We start from the raw sequence: 25,636 nt of genomic DNA on the forward strand, positions 1-25,636 counted from the left end.
GTTCCAGATTTACCAAGACACCCAACTTTGAAGGAACCAGAACTGTTCATGTTTGAGTCAACACCTTCCTGTACCTGAACAGGACCAGTTCTGGACTTTAAAGCCGGGTCAAAGACACCTGCAGTGTAGAAGCAGGCGGCACCGCAGGTCCGTCCTCCCCACCGCCATCAGACGGCACATCTGTGAGACCGGGTCGTCACACTGATGTGACTGAGACCAAGTTCAGTTCTGGTTCCACACAGTCAGACGGAGCCGGTCCTCTGGGTTTATTACTTTTATTGAAAACGATTCAGGCGATGCTGCCAGCATTGGAGGCGATTCTGGGCCACAGGTCTGCACACTCTTTAGCAACTGGACCTGTGATGGCAGAACCTGCAGACAGAACCAGAAAAGCTGCAGTTCAGCCAAAATCCAGACGGTGGAAGAGAATTCAGTGAAAACTAAGGAAACCTGGAACACAACCACCTTTCATTTCTCCTTTGTTGTTCACGATGACGCCGGCGTTGTCCTCAAAGTACAGGAACACGCCGTCTTTTCGCCGATACGACTTCCTTTGTCGTATGACCACCGCTGGATGCACTGCAACACAGCAGAGCTCCCGTCAGGGTACAACCAACCAAAACGGCCGTCCCTCCTGTATCGCAGGAGATCGGTTCTAAAGTAACCCAGATGAGAGAATTCCAGGTGTTTTAGGCTGTGGACGTCCTCCACACGCCTTCTGCATGTTTGGCAGAAACATCCAGACTTTTAAAGGTCTACCCTTCATAGAAACAGACGTCCAGAATAAAGACGGGATTTCTGTGACGTCTCCAAAAACCCAGACATTTGTCATCTGTTCCCCAAAATGCAACCAGAAATATTCCTCCAAGAATGAGATCCTCTACCCATCTAGAGAAACCATCTGAAGCTGCAGACGTGTTGCTCTAAAACACAGAATAATGTTGGATCTAAAGCAGAGTCTGGAGGAAGACGAGCTTCTCCCTTTCAAAGTAAAACTATTGACTTTACAAAAGACAGAAGATGCGTTTAGTGAAATAATTCTGACATATATACACCTACATTAAATAAAGGTATGAATTCAGGAACATCCTCTCTGAGTTCTCTATGCCGTCGTGTTGTTGAGGCGTCTTCCTTATTACTTTGAGGTTGGAAACCGGAGAAAATTTTCAGGATTTGAGAATCAAAGCATCAGCCGAGTTTAGGTTTTGTTTCCTGCTGGAGTTAACCAGGAAGTTGAGCCTGGCGTTGTTTGAAGTGATTCGGGTCTCCGCTTCTAAATGAAGTGATTACAGACTTTTATTTCATGCCTCAAACAATCGTTCAGACATTAGATCAAATAGGAACCGTGGTTCTGTGGATCGGGTGACGGCCCTACTAGAAAATCCTACAAACAGACCAAGACCGGTGAGCCGAAGGACCCACAGGGACCCTCCTGCTGCCCACACCCACCTTTTTTCCTGAGCTCTGGCTTGCCCTTCTTCACTGTGGCCATCACCATGTCCCCCACGCCTGCGGCGGGCAGGCGGTTCAGGCGGCCCTTGATGCCCTTCACAGAGATGATGTAGAGGTTCTTGGCCCCTGAGGAGCAGAAGCGTCAGTCTGAGCTGTGACCTACGTGGAGGGAGTGTCCCATCCCTGATTGAGAGCGGTCAGCCACAGGCGGACGCTGCCGTCTCACCCACAGTGATGACTTTCTCTGCCCTTCATCGACAACTCACTGAGCCACAGCAGACCCAGCGAGTGCTTTTGGAAGGACGGCGCTGCCAGCAAACGCAACGTTTGCACCGGTTCCCGCCAACTTACAGCCTCATGCACCTGCTGGGAAGGCGTACCTGTGTTGTCAGCACAGTTGATGACGGCTCCCACAGGGAGACCCAGGGAGATGCGGAACTTGGCCCCAGAAGACCCACCACGTCCTGGAAGGAGAAAGACCAGTTAGACCCTCGTAGATCACAGGTCCGTCCTGCTGCCGTGAAACCCGCAGGTCCGTGTCTGCCGGCAGCAAACATCCACAGAACCATCCACGGGGTCCTGCCCCCCCTCAGGAGGGCCCACCGGCTCCGGAGCCAACATTCAGGCCACGCCACGGGTTCGAGGCCGGTAAACCAGCGGACAGGAGGTCTTTTTTGGAGGATTACGCCGATGGGGACCGACTGTTCTGAACGACTGAGTCCCTCACGGCTAACGAACCGGAAGCTAACATGCTAACCTGCTGGATAAAAGGCCCTGGATCCGGTCTACGTGGACCAGGTCAGACCAGTTTCCATCTCACCGCCATCGTTGACTGTTCGCAGATTATTCTTCACCTACAGGTTTTAGAGCAGGACGTCTCGAACTGGACTGGAACACGCGGAACGTCCGCAGTGCTAGCAGGAATCCACGGGGGAATCCGCGCTAAGCGAGGAATAATCTGCGCTAAAACCTCCGAAATAAAGCTGTGGAATCATGTAACCGCTTCGTCTAGCGCTCAGGAGCCGAACCAGAACCCGATGGAGCGACACCAGCCTAGGATGGACCTGGATGGTCCAGCGGCTCTTACCTCTCTTAGACATGGCTGCGAGAGAAGAGACTGGTTCCGAAAGGAATTATGGGAAATCGCGCTGCACTCATATTTGCTTGGTCACGTGGTCAATGATGTTGCTTTTAGGGACTATTGGAAATATCTGTACCAGTGACCATCGGCGTCCTTCACAATCAAGTGTTTAACAAAAGCAGAAAGGCCACAGCGTCTTACATTTTAACATGAACGAAGTTAATTATCGGTTTACAGAACAGCCGACTTTTTTCCTGCCCGGAATAGAAGGAAAAAAACATCCAATGAATGGGCAGAGAAGGCAGCTGTGGGCGAAGGGTCTACATTTTCACTTGGTTTGGGTTTATTGGTTAGGAGCTCCTATTCGTACGTAAATTACCCAAAATAACGCTGAACTTTTCTCTTGGCCACTCTTATTTTGAAAGGCAAAAATAATATATAACATATTCATACATACACATAACATATTCGCTGTTCCACTGACTCTGGAACCCCAAATTGTTCTTTATAAAGAAATAAATCGGACCTTGTGCAATCACACAACCAACCAATAAATCTCTCATAAATATATAAAAAGATCATGAATTGTGAAAAAAAACTACACATAGATTTTAAATTAGCCTTTATTATTTATATTTCATGTTTTTATATACACTTTATTTAATTGTGCATGTATTTCAATTGTTGTTTTACCTGTTTATTGTTTTTCTTATACTGTATACATGTTGTGCAGCGACCTTGGGCCTGTTGCACAAAAGTACGATAAGGGATTAAGCCAGGATATCTTGGTGATCCTGGCTCAATTGATCCTCAATCCGGTTGCACTAAAGCTGGATAGGGGGCAGGAGGATATGTTATGGGATAAGTTACCATGGAGATTTATTCTGTGGAGTTAGCCTGCTCCAGACCAGGCTAAATTCCAGGATCTAGTTAATCTCATCCCTAATGTCAGTCAGCAGTCGCCACAAATGGAAACCAATAGTTATTTCATTGCTCACTATACATTGTTATCACATATAACTAGACCCGCTGTCATTATTTAAACGTTTGTGATCATTAATTTCAATCATTTTGGATAAATAATGAGTTTTAGATGATGTTGCTATCATTAGATAATTTACAGTTTCCCATAGACTATAAGGCTATATGTAACATGATAGAATATTAGGGCCACAGAGGGAAAAAAGACAAGTCATAATATTGTAACCAGTTGTTTTAAAGGAGGACAGTAGTTAAAATGACAGATGTGGGGCATTTCGTGAAATTGTCCTTCAGTATGGTTTCATAAACGAAGACATGCTGATGTGCCAGAATATGAAGTATTACATTGTCATAACAATCAAAACTGTAAAAAGAATATGTTGCTTTTCTGCAGAAAGAACCAGCCTCATAAATTTATGACTTTATCCTTTTTCCTCAGTGGGGCCCTGGTACTCTGTCATATAAACAAATACACATTCCATTAAAATATGAAAACACAATGTGTAACATTATGTTCCTTTATTGAATAAGGACAAAACAAAGCAGGTAAACTACACTCAAAAAACGTTCACTTTGAATGAACATAAAAAAATTATGGAAATGATTTCCACATGATTAGACAGCGTTACTTGAACAAAGATGAATCATATTGGTCCTACTTAATGTACTTAGGTTCAAACTAATAAATTTAAGTTGATTCAATCTAAATACTGCAGTTGGACCCAACTTTAAATTAATATTGTTGCTCACTCTCAAAGGGTAAAAGTTGATCCAACTAAATTGAATCACTTCAATTGGTCACACTTCATTAAATTAAGTTTATTCAACTTAAATTTGTATGACTACCTAACGCAATTTATGTTGATATAACTTAATTTTTGCATTAATTTTATTTATACATCTGACATTGATAAAGTTTCCCAAAGTTTCAACCAATGGGTCTTTTAATTTTCACATCAAAGACATTAAATACACAGTAATGTCCCACATCACAAGACAGGAGCTCAAATAACGCGAATTCTGTTTTAAGTTACATCAACATTTTTCCGCACAAGGGGTTTGGTGATCATCCTCTCCCACACTCTAACTCATGGTTCAGAAAAGAAATAAAACATATCAGTTTAAATCACTAGTTAAAACAGAGTAGACAATAAAACCCATGGACAAAAACTCACACTTAGACCCCAATCTGCCCAGATAGACAAAGAAAATGGAATCCCACAATTCCTTGCGATTACTAACGTATCCAATTCAACGGTATCATGTTGGATCAACATGATTGAAATTAGTAACTTTTAAATGGATTATTTTTACGTACGATCGACATGATTCATTCACGTAAGATTTACAAACATAACATTTTCTGGTTGAAATGACAACTTACATATTCATAAAATTAATTGGCTGGTAATTTAATTAAAAAAAATCTTGAGTGTGCTTTATCACTGTGGCGGTGTTGCCTTTCTTCTTAATTTTATCTTTTACCTCCTCGTATGCCTCCATGAGGATTTGTGCTTCAGACGGGGAAAAGTACGCGGCTCTAGTTGCCATGGTAAATCAGTTCATCTGTGATCTGTGGCGGGGTCTGTTTGAGTGAGCCGTGAGCGCGCACCCATCCAGGATTGGTTACACCTGGCTTGATGAATCCGTGTCTGCTCATCCTGGCTCGGTCTTTGTGCACCGATTAAGCCTGGACGCACATGTTTTGGATTCATTGAGCTCAGCTCAGTCATTTATCCCGGATGTCTTAATTCTGCTTTCGTGCAACAGGCCCCTTGAGTGCCCAGAAAGGCGCCTTATAAATAAAATGTATTATTATTATTGTAGCGACCTGGGGGTTGGCCCTGCCTTCAGCGCCAAAGGCTCATGGGAAGTGGGGAGCTTTAGGGTGAAACCTTGAGTCAGAGGGTTGTAAACTTGAGTGAGGCTCCATGCTGTTTGGCTGTTTGGATGTGATGGAATAAATGGGCTTGACGCCCCAAAGGTGACTCTGTCTCTCTTAGTGTTTATTCCTGCCTGAGCCTGTCCGGGGACGTGCGGTCCATGGGGGACGGACAGCTCTCCATTGAAGCCTCTTCATGAGCTGTCGGCTTACGCTACCCCGCCTAAGTGACAGATTGTTACATTATTATTATTGTTACTATTCTTTTGATACCATATTTTAAAATATTAAATTTGAATCAAGTTGAATATTATTAATTAGGATTTCAAAATCAATATTTACCAAAGCAGCTTTGTTTCAGAATGACTGATTTAGTTTATGATGATCTTTTTCAATCAGTGAAAGTGGGAGGGATCTAAACGCACATTGGCTGATCCCTCGACTCATATTCCTAGACACCCCCTCTGTTAGAATGATGACATATTTAGGGGACAGCTGCACGGCTGTGCTGGCATCAGCTGATCAAATGGAGACGATCTGTCTGCAGACGCTATTGTTTGGATGACATTTTTGAAATGCTCAGCTTGATAACTGCTGCAGAAGATGCAAACATTGACGACTCAGTTTTAGCTAGATTGAGAGTGGACCACACCACAGAGGAGCTTTGTGTGCTGAATATGGACTGGAAACCCCAAGGTCAGAAGGTGGTAGAGAATGAGAGAGCAAAGATCCAGATCCAGATCCAGATCCAGACTGATAGGATGGTGATGGAGAACCAACCAGACATTGTAGTGGTGGATAAAGAACAGAGGAAAGCCGTTGTGGTGGATGTGGCAGTACCAAGCGATGGGAACATCAGGAAGAAGGAAAATGAGAAACTGGAGAAATACCAGGGACTCAGAGAAGAACTGGAGAAAGCCTGGAAAGTGAAGGTGACAGTGGTGGCTGTGGTAATTGGAGCACTCGGGGCAGTAACCCCCAAGCTGGAGGAGTGGCTACAACAGATACCTAGAAAGACCTCAGACCTCTCAGTCCAGAAAAGAACAGGAACAGCTAAGATACTGCAGGACCCTCAAGCTCCCAGGCCTCTGGTAGAGGACCCCAGCTTGGAGGAGAAACCACACGTGGAGGGTGAGGGGGGCGTTTTATTTAACCCTTGTGCTATCTTAGATGACCCCCCCCCCCTTCCATTGAGGTGTTCTCCCTACCATGACAAAGGTGGATAAAGGTGGAAAGATTTCATGTAATCCATGGACACCAGTGAAGATCACAAATCATTGAAGAGAAAAGGTTCAGAGCACTGTCTAGTGGGTCTAGATGACCCCACTCCCAACCTTAAAGTGCCTAGGATAGCACAAGGGCTACAAAAAAAATATTCTTATATATAAAAAATGTGCATTGCCTTATGCTGCTTTTTCCCCTTTATTTTCTTTCTTGCAACCTTTTAAAACTGGTTACATGAAGGTATAAATCCAGATTACAGACGTCTGAATGTGAAAAGTATCTAAGTGCTTTTGGAGCTCCTTCAGTATTTATATTACAACACAAATCAACACATCAAAATGCTTTATTTGCTCCCAGCTCAGCCGCATTCTTCCATCTTCAGCTGAAGTCAACAATGTTTCATGATGGATTCAGAGAAAGATCAGAGAGCTGGACCTCCAGAAGTCCTAAGGGAGAGAAAGAAGATAGAGTTAGTTAGCTGAATGTCTAGAGCTTTCTCTCATGTCCCACCAAACATCAGCTGAGTTTCATCCACACAGACACTGAGGCCCAAACATCCTTCATCTCCAACCCTTCTTCCTCTGCCGGGACAAAGCAGCCTTCTTCATCTCCCTCAGCAGGACGTCTCGGTTTCTCTGGATGTTGGATTTTGCCGTTTCCAGCAGGAAGTTAATCTTCTGCTGGTTGAAGGGTCGCTGGAAGGTGCTGAATTCCTCCATCTTTGCTTTGAACTCCTCAGCATCTGTGAACAAGAAGAAGTCAAAGTTCTGCCCCGTTGCTGATGAGGGTTTGGTTCTACGGCACAGAACAGACCTCTGCAGTTCTGCTGGTTGAAGAGCGGCATGTAGACAATGGACGGCGCGTCTCCCTGCCCCTCAAACACATAACAGTCTTTAGGCCAGACTCTGTCCTCCAGGATGTCTGCATGGATCTCTGGGAACGGCTTCTTCACAGCAGCAGCGTATTCCTTTGCTAAAGTGAGAGTCTGTAAACAGAGTCACGTGTTAGAGCTGCAGCTCTGCTGCTTTGGTTTGGTTTGGGTTTTTTAATGATCACTGGAAAATGTCCCACATCTTATTTTGAACCAGAAAAACTTTAGATGATTCTAACGGGTTTGATATTCGCAGAAACCTTTGACCTACATGAGGAAACTCCAGCAAGACAAACTGTCCTCACTCCACTTTTGCTTTGGCAGATACCTGGGATTTTTGATCAATCCAGACCTTTCTGACCCAAACTTGGTCTCTAAGCTGAAGGTGAAGGGACCTTTGGAGAACTGCTGGATTTGAATCCATGACGATGTTGTGGGTTACTATGGTAACCTTTGTTACTGTGGGTCCAGCTCTCTCCAGGTCAGAGACCAGTTCCTCCATGTGTTTCTGGACTGTTTCCTCACTGCTCTCCAGATCATTTGTTCCACCAGGTGAGATCATTCATGGAGCTCCAGGTGCAGGCAGATTGTCAGTGATCTTCTTCCATTTTCTAATATTTGCTCCAACAGTTAATCTCTTCTCATAGAACTGCTGCTTATTGTAGATTGGCCCATTGCAGTCTGGTTCAGGTCTACAGTCTTGGTCCTGGTGTCCTTAGACAGCTCTTTGGTCTTGTTCACATTCAGTTCTTAAAAAAACATAAAATGTGATTTCCTGGGATCTTTTTTTTTATTCTGTCTCTCACAGTTGAAGTGTCCATATGATGAACATTTCAGACCCCTCAATATTTGAAGCTTGTAGAAGAGATGACTGACAAATACTTATTCCCCACTTAAGTTTAAAACTTTGTGAATCTGTTCTATTAATGACATTTATATGTATGAATCTAACCATTTTCATTATTGTCATCTTCATCATGGCTGTATTTTGTGTATTTCCTGTTGATGGTCAGCACAGGCTGCTGGGTGAGGCAGCACCAAGCTCTGCCACAATGGAGATTGTGCAATCCCATACAAACTGGGTTGAGCCTTTAGCTTACTCACCGTATGCTAATAATGTCATGTTTTCTTTACATTTTTCTTATGTTGTAGATTCACTAATTACATTTTACCTTGTTCCCTATAAAATGAGGTAAGTTATGAGGCAAGGCATGCAGTAACTCTGCCTCCACACAGAGGGCGCTCATGAGCTCACATTTATTCTTCAATTATTGCTTATTAACTTCAATAGGAGTTTGATATTGTATGTTTTTCTCTGAATGACTGCAAAAATGATGGATGTAATATAATTAATAATATCTCAAAGTTGGACTTTCAATAAAAACACTAAGTAATAAATAATGAATGACCGACGTCCGACCAACACCTCTTCATTGAGACTGAGAGACCAGATCAGGAGGACTGTAACGCTGCAGTCACTGAGACTTTATGGACTTCATTTATAAAAAGTTAAATCGGGATGAGCCTGGGTGTGTGTGCATGCATGTGTGTGCATCCGCAGTGGTGATGTGTCCATGTTAAAGTCTGTCTGTGGCAGTTACCTTGGTGTTTATAGGAGAATTCATACTGATATTCATTATAAAAATGCCTTATGCTCTGACGATGTGATTGTGAATAGTAACATTTATAGTCAGCGTCCTCGGTTGTCGATGCTCAGGAAAAGACACCGTTTTGTGTTCGGATCAAACAGAAGAGTGAAGTTTGGACTCAAAAGGTCGTGTAATGTCTGCACATGTATGACGCTTTTTCCATCTTCTGATATCAAAATGCTTTTACAAATGTTCTAGCTACCCGTTCACTCAACCATGGGGGAGCCGCTATGCTGCTTAACCTAACAAGGTTGGGAATCTTTCTTAGTGACACTTCAACATGTGTGTGGGGTTTGTTACCTCAAACATGTTCCCAGCACTGTACTCCAAAGTGATGATGAGGTCCATGTCTCTCTTGGTACCCAGGAATGAAGGATAAGCAACATTGATCAGCAGACCAGCGTCCACTAGATGAAGCTGTTGTTGAGACTTGAGACATGCTGGGATTGGGGAATCTGCCAACAACAGTTAATCTGTTTGATAATCTCACAAAGGTTGAGGGTTGTATATTTAAAACACTTAAATGAAGTTTAAAAGAACTGTTTCCCCTTTTTAAATCCTAACAACAGCAGAAAATTCCCAGATGACCTCTTCAAAAGATTCTGAAAACATGAACTCAAGCTGATCCAACAGGGTTTGATTGACAGCTAAAGGTAACCATCCTCACCTGTGACCCATCTGTCTGTAATCAATGAGCACAAAAGGTCTGGGAGTTTCTGGACTCCAACAGACCCTGACATCCTTTATCCAGTGCTGCACTGACATTTCTGGATCCTGAGTCCCTGTGGGATCCTGTGGGAGTCCCTCTCCATGAGGAGGGAGTCTGATAAACCAGCAATCATCAGAAGGTTTGAGAATCGAAAACACAAACTAGCTTTACTGAAGCAGGAGAAGAAACAGACGTGTTTATGAATGACCATCTGAATGCAGAAACTGTCAGGAAATCCAGACCGATGAAAAAAAACAGAAAGAAATTCAACTCTTGTGAAAGGAACTGCAAATATTCATCAAAGTCAAGGTATCACCACAGCTGGAGTGGAAGAGTTAGACCAGCTTTTGGTCACAGTAGTCCAAGTAAAACACAATAAGTCATCAAAAAGAAGCTAAACTCCACAGACTTCAGATGTCAGCGGTGACCAGGACGTCTGAACCGTGAACAACGTGACCTCAACTCTTTCATTTACAATGTGAAGAGTTTGACCCTGATAACTGATTTCCCCTCAAATAACACAAACTGCTAATGTCACAGCATTTAAGCACTCCGTCTGTGATGATAGTAATACTTATAGATGTAATAAATAATCTTGATATAGGGCTGATAACGTTTTAATAAAACACAAAGGCTAGATTATAGCAAGAAAAGTTAAATAAAACATATTAGGTGGGATTAAATACATCTGCTTTTCCCATCCTTCCAAGGAATTAATCAAACTCTACTTGGCAATCATGTTATTTAACAGAGTCTCTGTGTGTACAAGTACTGAACTGTACCTGTGTGTGAGCTAATGTGTGTCTATTCATGATTAAAGACTCTTTTAATGGAATATTTACATCTGTATGGGGATATACAGTTTGTGTGCATTTCTCAGTCTTCTTTGATTGTCTTTATTGTCCAATTAATTTAGGGCTAAGTGTCTTAGTTAGGTTTTGTATATCTATGCACACATATGTGTTTTGTTTTTACTGCTTGAAACTAACCAATAAATCTGTTTTCATTGCCACAGTCTGTAATCTACGGAGAGGCGTGTCCTCTAACATCAAATTCTAAGCTGGTGAAGTTTACATTAGAAACCCTGAGCAGTTCCATACCTTGATATTTGTAGAGAAAGCTGTTGGTTGTTCCCCACTCCCATTTTAGGAGGAGTGGAAGGATGTCCTTGGTGAGGAAAGACACTGGAGGAAAAGACGGTAAAAGGAAGTCTGGATCAGTGCTGCACATCTTCCAGCTCTAAAAGCATCACTACACCAACCTTGTTTCTTAAAAGCTCCATCCTCCAGATTCTGGCTCCAGGTCTGGACCGTTGTCACCAGCTGCAGGCTCCACTGCTCAAACAGAATTCCCCTCTCCTCTGGACCCTTCAGCTCCAGCGACTCAGAGTCGTTTCGCGTCACCATCTCTGAGGGACACAAAGTTTTGTGAACTCCGAGCTCAGTTTCAGTTCAAACAAGTCTTAATGCGTCTTGTTACCTCGGAGTATTTCCTGAAGATTCTCCACCTCGGAAAGAGCAACCGGATCCTGAATGATGGTTTGGATCAGAACCATCAGCTCACAGAGACTGCGGTAGACCCGGATATACTTTAGACTGTGAGGGTCTGCATGATCGAGCACTTAAAAAACAAGAAAAAACCCACAATGTGAGTGCAAGAGTGATTGCATGTGATCGAAGTTTCTGATTGGTTACCTTTCATCCATGGAGGAATGAAGTCTTGGACCATCTCTCCATGGGCCAGCGCACTGCCAAAGACCCCTGCACCACATGATTTATCAAGCGTTTGAGATCCAGCAACATTACATGTTACAATGTTACATGTAGTTAAAATGACTATAATTGAAGTTTGTCTATGAAGACTCTCATTCATGCAGGTTGGTTCCATTGTAGTAGGTTTAGGGGATGTCATCTGGACTTGGTTTTAAAGTTAGAAGACGTTTCACCTCTTATCCAAGAGGCTTTGTCAATTCTGGAATTGCAGAACCTACTACAATATAATTGAAGTTGTTACTAAGATGTTATACAAAGAATGCCTGAAACAGCAAACCAAGCAAAAACCAACCTCATTTAGTCCAAACAGTTCCAATCTAAGGCAAATCCTCTTAATTCTATTCTAACAATAGTCTTGAGTAACAAAACACTTTTTGTTCAAATCCTTTGTACTTGTTTGCAACTGCTGAGAATTAAGAACAGCACATAAAGACGAAAAAGGAAGAACTGGACTTGGAAGCTGAACTAGCAGCTTACAGAGCTAAGCTTGTGGTGTTGCAAGCTGCAGATGAAGAATATGACATTGAAAATGAAGCAGATGGAATGAATTCTTAGTTTGAGAAGCAAAAGCATCAAATGGAGACTAAAACACTCTTAAATCAGGAATACAAAGCAGAAACATGGAAATTAGCCTTTCAAAATATTTCAAAGGGACAACAACAAACTCTGCCCATGGATGGAATACCAAAGGAAACCAAACAATTGGAGTCCGCTGTCAAGCATCAACACAGCATCAGTCCACAACCGAAGCACAACAAGCAGTTCAATAAAATCAATCTCATTCATTAGTTCTAGTTTTGAGTGATCACACACATTACCATTACTAACTACCAATTATTCCAGCAATAGCCAACACGAACAGACTGATAACTCACTAAATGAACGCATAATTAACATAATGGAGAAGCAAAATGAAACAACAGCAGCACTTGTGCAACAGCAGCTATCAACATCTCCATCACTCGAGCTATTTCCATATTTGAAGGGGATCCTCTGGAATACAGAATGTTGATCAAGGCTTTCAAGCAAGGAGTGAAAGCAAAAAAAGGAAAGGCAGATTGCTTGTACTATTTGGAACCGTTTACAAGGGGACAACCAGAAGAACTTGTGCGTAGCTGTCAACACATGACTCCTGAACATGGTTATGCAGTGGACACGGTTCCTCTTCACTACCGTTTTGGAAATCCTTGTAAAATGCAAGAGTTATGACACAAGCCGGACTACAGTGGAGTTTTGACCCACCAGCAGCTTCTCACTTGGAGGCGTATGGCAGCGTGTATCCCTTGTGCTATCCTAGGCACTTTAACGTTGGGAGTTGGGTCATCTAGACCCACTAGACAGTGCTCTGAACCTTTTTTCTTCAATGATTTGTGATCTTCACTGGTGTCCATGGATTACATGAAATCTTTTCACCTTTATCCACCTTTGTCATGGTAGGGAGAACACATCAATGGAAGGGGGGGGGGGGGGGGTCATCTAAGATAGCACAAGGGATAAAATGAACGATAGACTGTAGATTGGATCATTGTTAAAATGTATGGTTACAGCACTAATACAGATAAGTGCAGTTAAGAAAAAATCTTGACTGTAAATAAAAATGTAGACGGGGCTTAAACACACATACATGAGGAGAACATGCAAACTCCATTTCAATGCAAGGGTGGGGTCATCTAAGGTAGCTCAAGGGTTAATCCGGCTGATTCGTAAGGTTCTTTGCTCAGTTCCACTTCAGCAGCAACTGGGTGATGATGGACTGTGCACAGTACTCTGTGAAATAGAGGCAATTCTAAATGATTGTCCACTCACAAAGATGTCTGATGATCCAAATGACTTGGAACCTCTTCCACCAAACCAACTTCTTTTTCTCATGAGGGAACCTGCTCTACCCCCTGGAATATTTGATCTACTTGACCAGTGAGTCAGAAAACGGATGGCGGCAAGTACTATACCTCACTGATCTTTTTTGGAAAAGATGGATACGGGAATATTTGCCTTTACTCCAAGAGAGACAGAAATGGACAAACTGCTTTTAAAAAGAAAAATAACCTACATAAAAAATTCTAAAAACAGAGGAAAAGAGAAACTGAACAAAGATATAAGACATCAGTACCTTGAAGCTTTATCATGTCCATCTCTAGTTTCTTCTCCAGCAGTTGTCCACTTTCAAATTTGCTTCCCAAAAGAGAGGTGTGGATAAAAAGACCTAACTCAGGAAATCCAGCTTCATGGGGGGTCACTTCAAACCATTTACCTAGGAGATAAAGAGTCTATTTTGTACTTCAAATGCTGTAAATTGCCTAAAAGAGCTTTAGGTTATGACCAGCATGCCTTCTATGGGTCCTTCTGAGAGGCAGCTCTGTTCTATTGCACAATAGACTGGGTATGGGTTGGAGGCACTTCTGTCAGCTTCTTCTGAAAGACGGCGAAGATCCATCTGAAGAAATACAAGAAACTGCTTTGTTTCTTTTACTTTTGCTTCTTCTGCTGTGTGTGGTCAGTTGTGTTACCTGCTTCATTATCCCAGCAGAGGTTAACACCCCCCACAAATCTGTCAGGGAGAAATCCTCTTCTTTTGCCCTTTCAATCAACCAGGCAGTTGCTTGCTCCAGCTCCACCCCAGGACCCCCCAGTTTGGACAAAGCTCTGTCCATGTTGCAGCTCCATTCAGGATCATTGTACAGGGAGGCCATTGACCTGTACAAAAAGGCAAAATTACATTTATTTATTGAAGAAGCCAGCTGGGTCTTCTAGTGATGTTCTGCCGGCCTGTTTTTGTCAGAAAGTTGTAGCAGTCTTAGGACTAGCAGGTGTAACTATTCTTAACACTAGTCTTACATCCACTCAGGTTCCACTCAATTTTAAACAGGCAGTGGTGAGACCAGTGCTGAAAAAACTAGGGCTTGATCCTGCTTTGTTTTCTAACTATAGGCCAATATCAAACCTACCTTTTTGTGCTGAAGTCAGTGAGAACATATCATAAACAGTTGATCACTTTCTTAAATGCACATGAGATCCTGGAACCTTTACAGTCAGGGTTCAGGTCTGGACATAGCACAAAGACCTCACTTTACATTTTTTTAATGATGTTCTGATGGCAACTGATGCAGGTGAACTGGTCATTCTTTTATTATTGGGTCTATCGACTGCTTTTGACACAGTTGATCATAAGATCCTGATTGGCCGGCTGGGGAAGTCCTAGAGTGGATGGGGTCTTACCTAAACGACGGGTTTTTCTGTGTTAGAATGGGTCCTCACTCATCCAAGTGTTACCCCTAAAGGTGAAGTTAGGCCGTAGTTGTCACCAACTTTCTTTGCCTAAATGAAAGCAAAACTGAGGTAATTGTGTTTACTCCTACTAGTAGACCATCATGGTCTTGATCTCTTCTCTCTTGCCCCTTTTGAGCAGTCTGTGGTCACAAACCTGGTTGATGCAGCTCCAAATAAATGCTGTGACCAGGTCCTGCTTTTTTCACATGCAACGTCTGGCTAGGATCAAGTCTTTTATATCACAAACCAACCTTGAAACTGTTGCCCATGCCTTTTTGTTGTCCAGACTAAATTATGGCAGCTCTTTATATGCTGAGTTAGTCAAGGCTTCAAAATCCAGTCCAAAATGCAGCAGCCATATTTATTTGTGGGGCAAAGAAGTTTGACCACATAACATCCATCTTGGTCTCTTTGAACTGAATTTTTATCAAAATTCTGGTCCTTACCTTTCAGTCCCTGGCAGGTACAGCACCTTTTTATCCGGTTAGCTTTTAACCCTTGTGCTATCCTAGGCACTTTAACGTTGGGAGTTGGGTCATCTAGACCCACTAGACAGTGTACTGAACCTTTTTTCTTCAATGATTTGTGATCTTCACTGGTGTCCATGGATTACATGAAATCTTTCCACCTTTATCCACCTTTGTCATGGTAGGGGGAACACGTCAATGTAAGGGGGGGGGGGTCATCTAAGATAGCACAAGGGTTACAATACCCCTCCCCTAGAGTCCTTACTCTCCACTGACCAGTTTGTGTTCATGGTTTCGGGAGGGACCGTGCGCTTGCTGGCCATTGAAGAGGTCACACTCTTGGAGAGTTTAAAAAAGAATTTTTCCTCCATTTTGGTGCTTTAGCGTCAGTCTAGCCCTGTTAGAATGCTGGTTTGAATCTCTGTTTTGAATTGTTTTTATTCTTTTATATTTATGCCCTGTGTGTACAGCATTTTGGGTCTCATTGGCTGATGGAAGGTGCTCTATACATGAATAAATGATGAGGATGATGATGAAGGACAGGTATAAAAGCATACTACTAAACAGCTGTCCCGTGCGAACATCATTGATCTTTTAGCAGAAGCTAATTTGCAGAATTTGCCCATGGGGGGGATCTGAATGTAGCTTTCACTAGTCGTGGTTCCATGCGCAAAATATCTCGATGGGATCAACGGTCAGATTAAAATCCAACCGTGTCCATGGAGCCAGAAAAACATTTCAGATTAGAACAAACGTTCACATGGTCACACTTTCATGAGCAGTAGTGATGAAAATACTGGAAGAGGAAATGAGTCCTGATGTAAACAAACTCAGCTGCCATAAACATTCATGCAGCAGCTCTGTAATATACGAGACGATCTTCTAAATGTGCTTTTATTAATGTGATGAATATTATGAAGCGGCTGTTCGCTCATCATTTTATTTTTAATCCGTGCTTTTTCTGTGGAAGAACGGAGCTGGAAGAAGGGTTCAGAGAGGCTAACACGTGCTAACAACATTTAGCCTTTGATGAACATAAATCCATGTGGGAAACGCTGCAATCTGCATCTTGGCTGAACGTAAATATGTGGAATAACATCAGCCTTTATGTAGTCGGGACACGACTGGAAACACAAATCCAGGTGATTGTTTGAACGGTTTCTAAGGACTGAGCCACATTTCTGCTTTAAGCTCACACACCGCCCCAAACTAGCCGCTGTGTGAGCCGACGGACCGAGCTCTGCCCGGTTCTACCGGGAGACCCGGTTCTCCTGAGTCCGGCTGCTTGTTCACATAGAGCTGCGGGACGGATGGCAGTCCGAAGTCTTCCACACGTAACAAAGCATCCTCCCCTCCCCTCAAACACAAAGCTATACGTCCGGCTGCTCTGCTCAGAGACACGGTTCACTCGGTCCACCTGCAGCCGGGCCCAGACCGCGCTGGATCCTTACATCGTCGGGGGCACAAAGCAATCCTCCTCAGCGCCCTCTCTCTGGGGAGAAGCGAGGAGCCCGCGGGGCGAGGTGCAGAGGTCCCCGCGGAGCAGCCGGTTGGTCCTGTTTGAGCTCCAAAGCTTCTCTGGAGCCAAAACGTTAAACCAGAGCAGAAGTGACACACGACCAGAATGAACCGTTTCCACGAACAACGATGGGATCAACTATCGACATAACCCGCCTATCTCCATCGGAAAGACATTTTGATCCAAACGAGTCTGATGGGGGCAGAGTATTCTGAACGGCGTGTTTACATGACGCATTTTTCTTCCCATCAGGCGTTCATTCCGATTACTTTTGTCCGTGTAAACGCAGCTACTGACATGATAACAGCTTTCTGATAATAGTTTTCATGGGAGTTAATAAATGGTAAATGTATATAATAACTGTAATAGTCAACACATTTTTGAACTTCAGTCTGGATCTTAGAGGTTTTTGTGTTTGTTGTCACATTCCTCTCTTAAAATTCACACCACTGATGTGGCTGAGGTCATTTTACCACGTTGACCCAGATACCCCTCCAAGGTAGAGCAAAGTGCCAAGCAGGGCCTCCTTCTCCATCTGATGAAGAGAACCCAGCAGAGCCACCGCTGCTCTCTGACCCCCTCCAGACGGCAGCAGGGCGATGTGGGGAACCGAATCCTGGACACAGAGGACGGAAAATGAGAATCTCTGAAGCGGGTTTCTTGCTCTTTAACAGCTTGCAGATCCAGCAGGCCCAGAACAAAACACTGGTTGCTTTTTGTCATTACTAACTAAATGCAGGTTTGATAGAAGTATCACTATTCAAGTCCAGTTAAAAAAGATTGTTAGTGGCTGTCCTTTCCAACAGGTGAGGAGCGCTGGATGCAGAGTTTACACATTTCTCCTTTCTTTAGGTGAAGTGACAGAAAGAAGAGTAGTTTAGGACTTCATGACTTGACCCTGCAAAGAACTGGAAAATCTGGTCTTGACTTCTAAGCCTAACCCTAGAGATTTTATGTTTCTGTGCTCCTGAATGCCAACAAAGACAAGTTTAAGAGGAAGAGAACACAGATTTTTGGATTCTGCTCCTACAGGAAAAGATTTACTGCCTGAGTGTCTAACTTTGAAATGAAAGATTTTTGGCTGAAATCTACAGAAACCTTTGGCTGAAGAGACGAAATGGACCCAACTGCCCCTTTATGTGACTCAGGGGGAGAGTTAAGAGTGAAGGGGGTCCCAGCTGGGGTCTGTGACTGGAGCTCTCAGGGGATTGAGAGACTCGGGTACGTCACAATGAAGACCTCAAATCTGTGGCGTTAGGGGCGTGGTTTTTCATCGGTAGATGGGTGGAGCCAATGGTTTTCCTATTTCACTTTGTGAGGCATAATATTGGGCTGCATGGTGGTGCAGTGGTGGTCCCCTCACAGCGAGAAAGCTCGGGTTTGAATCCCAGCTGGGACCTTTCTGTGTGGAGTTTACATGTTCTCCTCTTGCATGGGGGGGCAAACTCTGGTTTGTCCCGTGTCAGGCTTCCTCTTGGTCATTGAAGACCCACCTCAATCCATTCGATGAACATTTTTGTGCTAACATCTGGCGCTAATATTGGCTTGAGTTTAAAAAAAGAAAAGAAATGGGTGAAAGAACACTTTCTTACCTCTGAGCAGTCGATTTCCAGCCTGTGAAGAGCCTCCAGAACCAGTTGTTTCCTCTTGTGAACATAGTCCTGCTCCCCAGCACACAAAGACGCCCCCCCCCGGACCAATTTCTGTGAAAAAGCACAGTTGTACAGATCAGTGCTTATCAGCCTTTTCTGAGCCAAAGTACCCTGGACATGTTTGATGAACACAGAGCTGACATCCTGGTCATGGGAAACGGATTTCAGACCAACTAAGTTAAAGTGAATAATTTCCCACAGTACACCTGGCCATCTGTCACTGCATCCTAAAGGTACCAGTGGTCAGGAAGAACACTGGAGTGGAGCCTGTAATCTATTCATGTACTTCAAGAGAAATTCAGACGACCATAGAGAAGGTTAAGGCAGCGCCACGTTTCATGCTAACCAATGGCAGCCAGTTGGGTTTTTCTTGGGGCACATTTGGGCCCCAGTTCTGGTTTCAGATTAGACTCTCAGGTTGTGAGAGTTTGATGTGTTAAGTAACTACAGTTACTGCAGGAGCATTTCATACTGTTTACCTTTGAAGAAAATAAGTACAGATTTTTACCAAACCAGCAGTCTGAGATTGTAAATTGGATTTTTTAACTTGTTCCAGAGTGAAACTCACTTTCTTTCTATTCTTTAAATGTTTACTGCCATGAACAAATATTTGTATTAAAGGTTAAGTACAGGTCTATTTTAGCCTGCCTGATTGACTGATCTGTTTTCATTTTGGCCAACAGTCCCTTTTGTTATTGAAATGATTTTTTTTTAGGTAACCACTTACTTTAACTACAGAGTCCTCCAGTTACCACCTAGGGTACTTTTTGAATTAAGTAGTAACTATACCTGATACCTTTTTTAAAGTAATATTCCCCACACTGTTAAACACGAGGCTACAGCTAAAATTGTTACATTTTGGCAGAAACCTGCAGTTCTTTAAAACATTAGAGCAAAGAAATGTCAACACAAAGCATCTATCATCAGTCTTCCTTCACACGTGAAATTTAGAAGACTGAGCGTTTCTTCTTGAAATAAAAGAGCATTTAATCTGTGATTTTTAGCTTTGACTACTTCCAAACCATCTGTACAGAAAGGCTCTTTGAGGCTGGATTCTCTCACTATGTGGAGGTCAGCAGGTCAGTAATCAGCTGACAATCAGCTGCACTGAAAACAGCAACACATACAGTGAGAGTAAAGTATTTGATCACTGGCTGATTTAGTTGGTTTGCCCACTAATAAAGACATGATCATTTTATACTTTTAACAGCAGATGTATTCTAACATCAAGAGACAGAATATAAAAACGAAAATCCAGAAAATTACTTTAAAGAATTTCTGTGAATTTATTTGTATTTCACTGAGGGACATAAGTATTTGATCCCTCACTTCCAATAGCACTTAATAGTTGCTGGCTGTTCCTTTGTTTGCAAGCACAGCCGTCAAACCTTTGTCGTAGTCAAGGTTAACACACATATCAGTGGGAATTTTGGCCCACCCCTCTTTGCAGATCCTCTTTAAATCATTAAGGTTGGTGGGCTGTCCGGAGGACCGCAGACTGGCCGGGCCACTCCATGACCTTAACATGGTTCCTCTGGAGCCACTCCTGTGTTGCCTTTGCTGTATATGCTTTGGGTCTTTGTCATGTTGGAAGAGCCAGCCACGGCCCGTTTTCACCTTCCTAGCAGAGGGGAGGAGCTTGTCTCTCAGGACTGCACGGTTCATGGCTCCATCCATCTTCCCACTGATGTGGTGTAGCAGCCCTGTGCCCTTGGCAGAGAAACACCCAAAACATGTTTCCACCTCCATGTTTGACGGTGGTTCCTGGGATCATAGGCAGCATTTTTCTTCCTCCACACATGACGAGTTGAGTTTAGGCCAAATAGTTCGATTTTGGTCTGGTCAGACCACAGAACCTTCTCCCAATCACTCTGCATCTTTGAGGTGATCGCTGGCATACTTTAGGCGAGCCTCCACATGTGCCTTCTTAAGCAGAGGTACCTATCGGGCAATGCAGGATTTTAAGTGTTGCCAATTGATTTCATGGTGACTGTGGTCCCAGCTGCCTTGAGGTCATTCACTAACTCCTGCTGTGTGGCTGTAGGCCAGTTTCTCACTGTTCTCATGATCATCGCCACCCCACGCTGTGGAGCACCAGACCGAGGTCTATTGATGGTCATGTCATACTTCTGAAATCTTATGACAATTGCACCAATGGTTGATACTTTAACATCCAGCAATTCTACTAATGTTTCTGTAGCCCATTCCAGATCTTTGCAGGTCAACAATCATGTCTCAGAGGTCCTGAGAGAGTTCTTTGGTCTTAGACATGTTGGAGAATTTGGAATCTGTCTGAGTCTGCGAACATGTGTCCTTCATGCAGATGATTACTTAGAACAGGTGTCTTCAATAGAGTCTTCAATCCATTAATTGTTGATTGGGAGTGTCTAACTGGTCTGTGATAGCCAAAACTCCTAACTTTAATCTCAGATTTCTCAGATTAAAGTCAGAATTTTCTATGCCCTTCTTTTCTTTCTCTGTGGCCCTTATCCTCTTCTGTACTAAAACCCTATTTATGCTTCAAAAGCATAAATAAACAGCCAAACCTTTTTTTTTAAACAGCCAAACTTAAGAACCAGGAAGTGAGCATGTGTACGTTGGCCCAGAAGGGTCACAACACAACACATTAACTTTATACACAACACACTAACTTTACACACAACACATTAACTTTACACACAACACACTAACTTTACACACAACAGATTAACTTTACACACAACACATTAACTTAACACACAACACATTAACTCACAACACAACACAATAACTCACAACACAACACAATAACTCACAACACAACACATTAACTCACAACACAACACAATAACTCACAACACAACACATTAACTCATGGCCCAGAAGGGTCACAACACAACACATTAACTTACCTCACAACACATTAACTCACAACGGAAGTAAAGCAGCAATTGAAGTGCTTTTATTCTGAAATTTCTACTGGGCTGAGCAGCTAACTACCTAACAGAAAGTAATGTCACAGTGAGCTGTGGAGGGAGCTGCACGCGCGCTCCTCTCCTCTCCTTTTTTCCGCTCCGTCTTCTCACACAGGCACCTGCAGTCCCCAACACACACGCACACACAGGACGGAGCGGAAAAAAGGAGAGGAGAGGAGCGCGCGTGCAGCGACAGAGGGGGGTGTCAGAGCGGAGGGAGGAGTGTGTGTTCATCTTGTGTGTGTTTAGAGGAAGGAGAACCGTAGTAAAGACAAAGTTTCTGGCAACACTGCTGCTAGCTTCTCTTGTAGCAATAACATGCTCCCTCCACAGCTCACTGTGACATTACTTTCTGTTAGGTAGTTAGCTGCTCAGCCCAGTAGAAATTTCAGAATAAAAGCCCTTCAATTGCTGCTTTACTTCCGTTGTGAGTTAATGTGTTGTGAGGTAAGTTAATGTGTTGTGTTGTGACCCTTCTGGGCCATGAGTTAATGTGTTGTGTTGTGAGTTAATGTGTTGTGAGTTAATGTGTTGTGTTGTGAGTTAATGTGTTGTGAGTTAATGTGTTGTGTTGTGAGCTATTGTGTTGTGTTGTGAGTTAATGTGTTGTGAGTTAATGTGTTGTGTTGTGAGCTATTGTGTTGTGTTGTGAGTTAATGTGTTGTGTGTTAAGTTAATGTGTTGTGTGTTAAGTTAATGTGTTGTGTGTTAAGTTGATGTGTTGTGTGTAAAGTTAGTGTGTTGTGTGTAAAGTTAGTGTGTTGTGTATAAAGTTAATGTGTTGTGTATAAAGTTAATGTGTTGTGTGTAAAGTTAATGTGTTGTGTGTAAAGTTAGTGTGTTGTGTTGTGACCCTTCTGGGCCACCGTACATGTGTGCTCCTGTGACAACTACAGGAATTGTAGTGAAAGTACAAAATAAAGGTTTTTAAAAATGCTCTAATGTAGCTCCAACAGAGTTCTGATAGAAAACTAAATCAATGACAGCTAGGTTTGAAGGAGAACTAATCAAACATCTAAATTAATTCACCACAGACAAGTCATACAATAGTACCATTACTAATTGTCCTAGTTTCAAAAAACAGGTTTTTGCTTACAGCCATTGCTTTCTGGGAAGTTCTTCTGGAGGGTGGTTCTGGATTTGTGGGCTAAAAGCAGATAGGAACAGGTTTGTCAATGTCCTGACCAATGTCTTTCAAAATAAAAGCTTCAACACTTTTTATCCCTTGTGCTATCTTAGATGACCCCCCCCCCCCCCCCCTTCCATTGAGGTGTTCTCCCTACCATGACAAAGGTGGATAAAGGTGGAAAGATTTCATGTAATCCATGGACACCAGTGAAGATCACAAATTATTGAAGAAAAAAGATTCAGAGCTCTGTCTAGTGGGTCTAGATGACCCAACTCCCAATGTTTAAGTGCCTAGGATAGCACAAGGGTTAAAAAGTAAACAGTAAAATGAACACTAGACTGGTTTGACTGCAGAACAGACATTCTTTGGGCAGAACACCTGTCTGTCATTATTGATGCTATCAGCTAACTGTTCACGACTCTAGTAAATAAAACAACTTCAGACGTAGGCCATAACCCTTGCACTAATACAGATAAGTGCAGTCAAGAAAAAATCTTGACTGTAAATAAAAATGTAGACGGGGCTTAAACACACATACATGAGGAGAACATGCAAACTCCACACAGAAACCAGGAGCTTCTCTGTGAGGGGTGAAAATCCCCTGTGCAGGTCAGAGAGGAGAGGCGTGCCCTCGAATCAGAGTGCCATCAGTTGTGGAAAGAGGGGACATAAAAAGACAAACGCAGAGGATCTGGGAGGTGAGGAGTCAGAGAGAGGAGGAAGCTGAAAGATCATGAGTACTTCAACCTGAAAGACTGACGTCTTCTGAGAGGAAAACCTGATCAGATGCTGCAGAACTTTTCCAGACAGTTTACTGCACAAGGCCTCATCCTGCACTATCCACAAGACATCTGCTCAAAACCTGGATTAAAGTCACAACACAACAAACTGGACCAAGAACCCACAACTCTTTAACGTAAAACACGGAACTGCTGCTGTACAACAAAGACGGTTGGAAAACCTGGACTGGATCCCCTCCACCAAGGACTGGATTCAGGAAACAACGTCCCAGGAAACCGGAATGGATTTCGAAGGAGTACTGGACTGAACAAGAAACAAAAGGTCCTCAGAAGAAGTAGACTGTGTGGCCATGCTTCCTAACTTAATTTCAGCAATACCCCCCCCCCCCCCTAAAGTAACAGAGACAATAAAAGAATTTAAACGAACTTTGGGCTTTTGTGTGTGTAAAGACCAGAGGGTGTGCATAACATCCTTTGTGACAGTGGATTTTTTTTTGTATCTTATATGTCAGGAGAGAGACCTGACTGGCACCTCAGAGGAAAGTCATCCACAAACTGTCACAAGGTGAGAGAGAAACTGTCATGCAGCCCCTCAGATGGATTTTGCTAAAAGAATAGAAAAAGCAGAAAAGAGAGGAGCAGAGTGGAGGAAGGAGCAGAAGTTGATTACATCTGGTGCAGACTTTGTAATCTGAAAGGACCGGTGACTTCAAAGGGGTGGATGGAGAGATGAGTTATGGTGGTGTGAGGATGACTCTGGTAGGAAGAAAGATGAAGGAACAAATAGCCTTTATTGAGTGCTTTTTTTCCAGACGGGGGAAAGCAATCAATAAAGGGAAATAGTGGTTTCGAGTCACAGCAATGGAAAAAAAGCCTAAAAGCAGCTTCTTATGATCAAAACAGCTGTTAGTTTTGCACAATTCCTGTTTAATTTATGTGAGGCAGGCAGTAGTTCTGCCTCAAAGAAGAGGGAGGGCGCTCTGGAGCTCATGTTTGTTCATTTTCAGTGGTTGCTCATAATAAGTTCAAAAGGAGTCTGTTACTTTATGTTTTGCTCTGACTAAAATGGCAGATTTCATCTCTCAGCTTGAAAATGTCTCTAAATTGGACGTTCAGTCAAAACAGGAAGTAATAAATGATGGATGAGCAAATTCCTGCTTTGATTGCTTGAAAACAACCAGTTCCAAACATCTTATGTTCTTCCTTTGCCAAATATAAACCCGCTATATTTAGAAAAATGATGCTGATGTGAGCTATTAAAAATCCTATCAGTAGTTGGTAAATACATTGGGTTCACGGCTTTGTGACAGTGCCTCACCAGCCACCAGCCTTCCCACACGTCACTTATAAAAACCAAATCGTCCTTTTTTTTCCTTCTAAAACAGTAAATGTGATTCCAGAGGAGTCAGAAGGGGAAGATTAGAGGGAAAACAAAAACAGCTCTAACAGTTCTAAGGTCTAGAGTTCACTTTTAGAGCTTCACCTGAGACCTGCTTTCCGGTCCGACCAAGTCCTGCACGGCGAGAACTCCTGAAACGAAAGCCCAGAGCCAAAGCGCTCCCTGAAAACACACGGATCTGACATGCATGTTAGAGTGGAGCCGCTGACCTTCCAACAGCCAAAAGCACACGTCTCCGTTTCCTGCCCTGCATTTCAGCGTCACACACACATCTGCTGTGGACGGCGATGTGGGCGGGTCCTTCCATTACTCGTCAAAGGAAGGAAAGACCTAAACCCCAGAGGCATCTGTAAACAACTGTTCTTCACGGTTAAAATGGCCGAGCACCAAAGTACATCTCTGACATGTTAGTGCCATATGAACCATCTCGTACTCTGAGGACCTCAGGGGCCGGCCTCCTGTTGATTCCCAGAGTCAGAACTAAACAAGGGGAATCAGCGTTTCAATATTCTGCAGCTAAAATCTGGAACAGCCTCCCTGAAGTCGTAAGACAGGCCTCTTCTGTGTTCATGTTCAAATCTAGACTTAAAACATTTCTGTTTAGTCGTGTATATGACTGAAAGGTCCTATCTGCACTTTTCTTTCCTTTCCTTCCTTTATTTTTAAATCAATTTTCAATTATTATTTTTTTTTTCTTCTTTTCTTTTAAAGTAAATTTTACGTTGATTATTTCTATGATGTATTGTGATTTTAATGCATTTTTCTGTTTTGTGAAGCACCTTGAATTACTTTGTGTACGAATTGTGCTATACAAATAAACTTGCCTTGCCTTGCCTTAAAACCGTCCTGACGCCATGACGCCCTCATCTGTAGCCACTAGAATTACAA

The 25,636-nt window shown here is 43.0% G+C and overlaps 2 protein-coding genes across 7 annotated transcripts; both read right to left on the reverse strand.

The window, feature by feature from the left end:
• Positions 1 to 259: 259 nt before the first annotated feature.
• Positions 260 to 2,693, reverse strand: rpl23 (ribosomal protein L23). The gene is made up of 5 exons (XM_004086430.5): positions 2,540 to 2,693; positions 1,833 to 1,916; positions 1,450 to 1,578; positions 466 to 579; positions 260 to 372 (listed from the first exon to the last, which is right to left on the reverse strand). Exons 1-5 carry the CDS (start codon positions 2,550 to 2,552, stop codon positions 290 to 292), a joined length of 423 nt encoding a protein of 140 aa, XP_004086478.1. The 5' UTR covers positions 2,553 to 2,693; the 3' UTR covers positions 260 to 289.
• Positions 2,694 to 6,799: 4,106 nt separating this feature from the next.
• On the reverse strand, positions 6,800 to 25,014 carry LOC101156151 (cytosolic phospholipase A2 gamma). 6 transcript variants are annotated; one of them, XM_011473068.4, is made up of 15 exons: positions 23,357 to 23,530; positions 22,577 to 22,627; positions 18,467 to 18,577; positions 17,348 to 17,490; positions 14,129 to 14,315; positions 13,950 to 14,055; positions 13,732 to 13,872; positions 11,544 to 11,609; positions 11,329 to 11,469; positions 11,111 to 11,257; positions 10,950 to 11,033; positions 9,441 to 9,595; positions 7,434 to 7,605; positions 7,192 to 7,362; positions 6,800 to 7,066 (listed from the first exon to the last, which is right to left on the reverse strand). In XM_011473068.4, the coding sequence occupies exons 2-15, from the start codon at positions 22,580 to 22,582 to the stop codon at positions 7,020 to 7,022; spliced, it is 1,677 nt and encodes a 558-aa protein (XP_011471370.1). In that variant the 5' UTR covers positions 22,583 to 22,627; positions 23,357 to 23,530; the 3' UTR covers positions 6,800 to 7,019. The 6 variants fall into 6 exon arrangements, with proteins under 6 accessions (XP_011471370.1, XP_078807154.1, XP_020557334.1 ...); XM_078951028.1 differs by having other exon boundaries at positions 14,838 to 17,490; positions 23,357 to 23,521; XM_020701675.3 differs by having other exon boundaries at positions 23,370 to 23,510.
• Positions 25,015 to 25,636: the final 622 nt, after the last annotated feature.

This window comes from Oryzias latipes, chromosome 8 (assembly GCF_053564925.1).
Source record: "Oryzias latipes strain Hd-rR chromosome 8, Olatipes_Hd-rR_3.1".
NCBI lineage: Eukaryota > Metazoa > Chordata > Actinopteri > Beloniformes > Adrianichthyidae > Oryzias > Oryzias latipes.